Source organism: Nicotiana sylvestris, chromosome 10 (genome assembly GCF_000393655.2).
Source record: "Nicotiana sylvestris chromosome 10, ASM39365v2, whole genome shotgun sequence".
Taxonomy (NCBI): domain Eukaryota; kingdom Viridiplantae; phylum Streptophyta; class Magnoliopsida; order Solanales; family Solanaceae; genus Nicotiana; species Nicotiana sylvestris.
Genome location: NC_091066.1, coordinates 54,264,306 through 54,269,395, shown reverse-complemented (window position 1 = coordinate 54,269,395; position 5,090 = coordinate 54,264,306). Strand labels below are relative to the sequence as shown.

General features: G+C 45.9%; 1 protein-coding gene across 1 annotated transcript; it reads right to left on the bottom strand.

The window, feature by feature from the left end:
- Positions 1-2,987: 2,987 nt before the first annotated feature.
- On the bottom strand, positions 2,988-4,240 carry LOC138879342 (uncharacterized). Its single transcript, XM_070158952.1, has 2 exons — positions 3,637-4,240; positions 2,988-2,995 (listed from the first exon to the last, which is right to left on the bottom strand). Exons 1-2 carry the CDS (start codon positions 4,238-4,240, stop codon positions 2,988-2,990), a joined length of 612 nt encoding a protein of 203 aa, XP_070015053.1.
- Positions 4,241-5,090: the final 850 nt, after the last annotated feature.

Below are 5,090 nucleotides of genomic sequence, written 5' to 3'. Positions count from 1 at the left end.
GAAAGGTCACCTCAAAATCCACAGGTCCAATAGTCAAAATCAAATCGATCTCGCCTAGGGTGTCCCTTTTGATGCCGTCAAAGGCACGAACACATACGCTGTTGGGCCTGATTCTCCCTGTCTCGATCTCCATTCTTTGCAGAGTCGAAAGGGAACAGATATCTACTCCAGACCCACCATCCAGCATGACCCTCTTCACATAGTACCCTTCACATTTAACTGTTAGGTGGAGGGCCTTGTTGTGAGCGGCCTCTTCCGGGGGCAGATCATTTTTGCTGAAGGAAATCTGATTGATCGTGAAGAATCTTTCTGCCATCCTCTCTAGTTGTTCCACGATAGTTTCAATTGGGACGTAAGCTTCGTTGAGGGTCTTGATCAACACTTTCTGATGCTCAGTTGAATTCATTAATAGAGACAACATTGAGACCTGAGCGGGAGACTTTCGGAGTTGGTCAATTTTCTCGTAGTCCGCAGTTTTCATTTTCCTGAAAAACTCTTCCGCTTCCTCGGCGCTAACCGGTTTCTTGAGTGGGAAACGCTTCTTTGTAGAATCATTGAACTCTTCCAGGTTGAGGTATTTCTCAGTTGGGTTAGTTTCATTCACTTATCCCAGGATTTCTTTTCCTTTGTAGGTTACTACCGCCTTGTTATAATTCCACGGGACGGTAGTAGGATCTGTCATGGGCCTCTGCGGCGCGCGTCCAATAATCACGGGCTCATTCAGCCTTGGTGAAATTATTGGCCCCCGTTCCGCATAGGTCCCTTTGGGCACATACATTTTAGATCCTTTGTTCAGCTCAAACCTTCTTGGAGGGCTCAATGTCACTTGTCCTTTCTTCGAACCTCGGGGGACATAAAGGACGGCATCTTTCGAGGGTACTACCTCAGTTTTTGTTTCCACTGCTTTTTCTATGTTTTGAGGGGGGTTTTTACTCTTGTTGTCCACCATTTCTTGCTTTGCATACGTCTTGGGCTCTTTCTCAATGTCGGTGATTGCAATGATGGCTTTCAAGACAGGATAAAACTCTTTATCTTCGTAGATCATCCCAATAATCGGTCCATTGTTGTGAGCCGGTAACGGATTGTTGGTCACATTAGGAATGTCTTCGTCCTTTAACACTATCCGCTTTTGTTCTATGAGGTTTTCAACAACCCTTTTCAAAGTCCAACAGCTCTCAGTGTCATGCCCTTCCACTCCCGAATGATAGGCACATCGGGCACCAGGTTGGTAAGAGGGTGACTCTGGGTTTTGCCTATTTGGGGTTACGGGTTGTAACAAACCCATTTGGACCAATTTAGGGAAAAGGTTGGAATATGACTCTCCAATAGGTGTGAAGTCCGTTTTCCTGGGCGGCTCTCGAGGGCGGGCGTTGTAGGGGAGATTATTTTGTGGAGGTCGGGGATTATACTGAGCTTGGTGGGGAGGTTGATTTCTTGGAAATTGAGCTCGCTTTTGGTGAAATTGTTGTTGTGGCCTAATATATGGTTGTGCATTCATTACTGTGTAAGGCTGAAGGTTCATAGCATAGGTCGCATCTTGATGGGGGTAGTAGTGTTGCGGGGGTCTTTCAGAGAAATGAAATCTGGACGGATGGGGTTTTCTTACACTCGAAGTTGCCATTGTTGCTTCTTCCTTCTTCTTTCGGTTTGCTCCTCCTCCAGACCCGCCTTGGATTGCTTGGGAGGTGGCCCTTATAGCAGACTGACTCAAGATTCGCCCTGTTTTTAACCCATTCTCCACCATTTCACCGATTTTGATGGCTTCAGCAAACGGTTTTCCCAATGCAGACATCATGTTTTGATAATAATCAGCCTCTTGGGCTTGAAGGAAAACACTGACCATTTCTGTTTCATCCATCGGAGGTTTGACTCTGGCCGCTTGTTCGCGCCATTTGATAGCATATTCTCGGAAGCTCTCCGAAGGCTTCTTCTTTAGATTTGACAATGAATTCCTGTCGGGGGCAATGTCGATGTTATATTGAAACTGCCTGACAAAATCCCTAGCCAAGTCATCCCAAATGTGCCAACGAGATACTTCCTGATCCGTATACCATTCAGAAGCAGTGCCGATCAAAGTTTCTCCAAAGTAAGCCATAAGAAGTTCTTCTTTTCCGCCCGCTCCCCGCAACTGGTTGCAGTACCTTTTGAGGTGGGCTATGGGGTCCCCATGCCCGTCATATTTCTCAAACTTTGGGGTTTTGAAACCCAAGGGCAGATGTACGTGCGGGAACATGCACAGGTCAGCGTAAGATACGTTTTTTTGCCCACTCAGACCCTGTATATTTTTGAGAGTTTGCTCTATGCTTCTCATTTTTCTGGTCATTTCCTCTTGTTCAGGCGTTTTCTCGGCTTTCTCCTGTCCTGCAATAAACTCGTACCGAGACGGCTGAGGGTAAGCGTTGGTAGTGAACTGACTAGGTTCCAATGGAAGAGGTGGTGCTTGAAATGTGAAGGATGATGAATCGAAGTTAGGCCTGGGTAAAACAGGTTGTGCCGTGGATGAACAAGGTGGAGCAGTGAATATGTTTGAAACCGCACCGGCAGCTAACACCTGGGGGCGAGACTCAGAAGGTGTTCCAGTAAAGTAGGTTGAGATGGTAGGAAATCCCAGTGGGGTATTTGGATAACTTGTGGGGATGTTGGAGGTCCCACTTGCCCTACGAAAAAGCTTAGGGAATCCAGGGATTGCACTTGGTGTCTCTTTTCCATTGGCCCGGGCGTCCCACATTTCCATCATGCGAAGACGCAGAATTCTATTTTCCTCGACAGTTGCTGACTCAGAAGTTGGGATGGCTGAGATTGAACTTTCCTCCGAAATAGGAATCGTTGGCAGAGGAATTTCTGAATACATTTCGACACTTCCCTTCGACCTTGTGAAGTATGTATGAACAGTTTCTCTTGATTTAGTAACGGGTGGCTGAACGCTTCCTTTTGACCTCGTGAAGTGTGAATGTGAGGCCAGATTACCACAAAACCAAACCACTTTTCTAGGAACCTGAACTTATCAGCAAACAGACGGTTAGTTTGAAACAAATAACAGACAAGTAATCTCACATTGGGGTGTGATGCACCTATACAGTTAGGGGAGTTTCTACATGCTTGCAACAAAGACATGCGTCATTCTGGCTTCTCCTTAGGCTTTCCTTTTATTTATCACCATTTTTCTTTCTTTGATTTTTTTTTGCGTGAATCAGATCTTGCATAGTTCGGGATAGAGGAGTGTAAAAGAAGCATATATTTTATTACTGAAGCAATCCATTACAACCAACATTTGAAAAAGGGGAAAATAAACAAACCTTGAAAATAAGTACAGACTCAAACAGACTAATGCACCCTGATGCAAAAAGACGGACAAAAGATGCTAAGATGCAGACTCGACCTATGAATACATCAAGGTTTCGAGAATTGGCGCCAGCGGGGCATCGTTCGGCCTCGCCGCGGTCTTAGGTGTGAGATCCCTTTCAAGTTGTTCCAACTCATGCATGGTCTGCTTGACATAAACCATTACTGCCGAGAGAACGGTAATGTTGGTCATGTTTTCGCACCGTAGACACCTTCTGATGATGGCGTGGGCAATGGTCCTAATTTTATCTCTGGTTCGCCTTTTTTCTATAAGCAAGTGTTTTATCTGATCACTGCATGTTTTTAACGCCTGAGAATCCTGCATATGCTGATTCTTCAGTTGTCGCACTTCTACTTCCATTTGGGCCAACAAGTCGTAACAGTGTCTGTTTTCGATTTGGAAATCCTCGGCCTGCTTAACTGCTTTAACCTCAAGTGTAGCCATCTTTCTCTTCATGTTGGCAACAATTTTCTCGTGGTTGCGTTTCAATTGATTCAAGTATCGGCGATGCTTATCTGCTCTTGTACCCCATTGTACTTTGAGCTCTCCCATGACGTTTTCAGACTCTTCTAAACCATCTCGCCATTCCCTGACTTCATTTCTCAGCCCTTTTATCAACTGCTCGTCTGATCGACTCCTTGGTTGTTCATCAAGAGCCATTCTCAATTTCTGGATTTGAGCCCCAAGTTCTTCATTTTCTTGGGCCAATTTATTCTTTTCGCCTCGATCTGCAGCGACCTGCATACTGTTATTGAATTTCAGACTTTCAACCTGTTGTTTCAACTCACCGATCTCTGTCCGATAATCTTTCTCCTTTGCTAACCAGTTCCATTGCTCCTGGGATGACTCGGCGAAATCTCTGAGATGAGGTCTTTTAGCTGGTCTCTCGCAGGACATGTCACCCCTAAACCAGGCGTGATACCCCGGGGAGACTTCTCCTTTAGCTATATCCAACACACAAGTGTTTGCTGTCAGATGTTGACACTCACTCCAGATCTGGCGAACTTCTTCTTCGGGGAACCGACCGTCCGGACTGATTTCAACCACTTGGGTACTCAAGTCTTCATCTTTTGGCACTACTTGATACCTCCCAAGTTGCCTCAAAACCCGATACGGTGCATAGGGTTGGATGCTTTTAAGTCCCATCAACAGAAAGTGGGGCCTGGTTGCTGGCATGTATATAATTTCCTCAATAGGCAGCCATCCGAGCGTCCACAGAATTTGGTCGGCAGTGAGAGTTCAGAAGAATGACGTCCAAGCTGTGACTCCCTCGGGCAGACTAACCCTTTCGATTCTTGTGTAGAATTCTCCAATACAAGTCTTCTCGGGCGAACCGCAACCCAAGAGCGGGGAGCGGTGGCACAAATGATCGGTAATCCACATTTGCAACAATAAGTTACATCCTCCGAAAAAGTCGCCCCCAGCTCGGCAAATAGTGAGAGCCCGGAAGATGTCAGCCACAATCATAGGCGCCAGAGTACTCTTATCATGGGTGAGCAAGGTACTGACGACCCCAACTACTTTTAGATCGATGTTTCCGTATTTCCTTGGGAACACTATAAGGCCCAAAAAAGCTATCATAAAAGCTATCAGCCTGTGTTCATCCCACTTTTGTCGGTTACCTCTACTGCATAGTTTGAAGTCTGGCTTATTGAACCCGCCCATGTGGCCATATCTAGCATATATGAGGCAGAGACTGCAGAAACCTTTGGCGAGATCGAGATGGTGAAATGTTCTGGGTATTTTT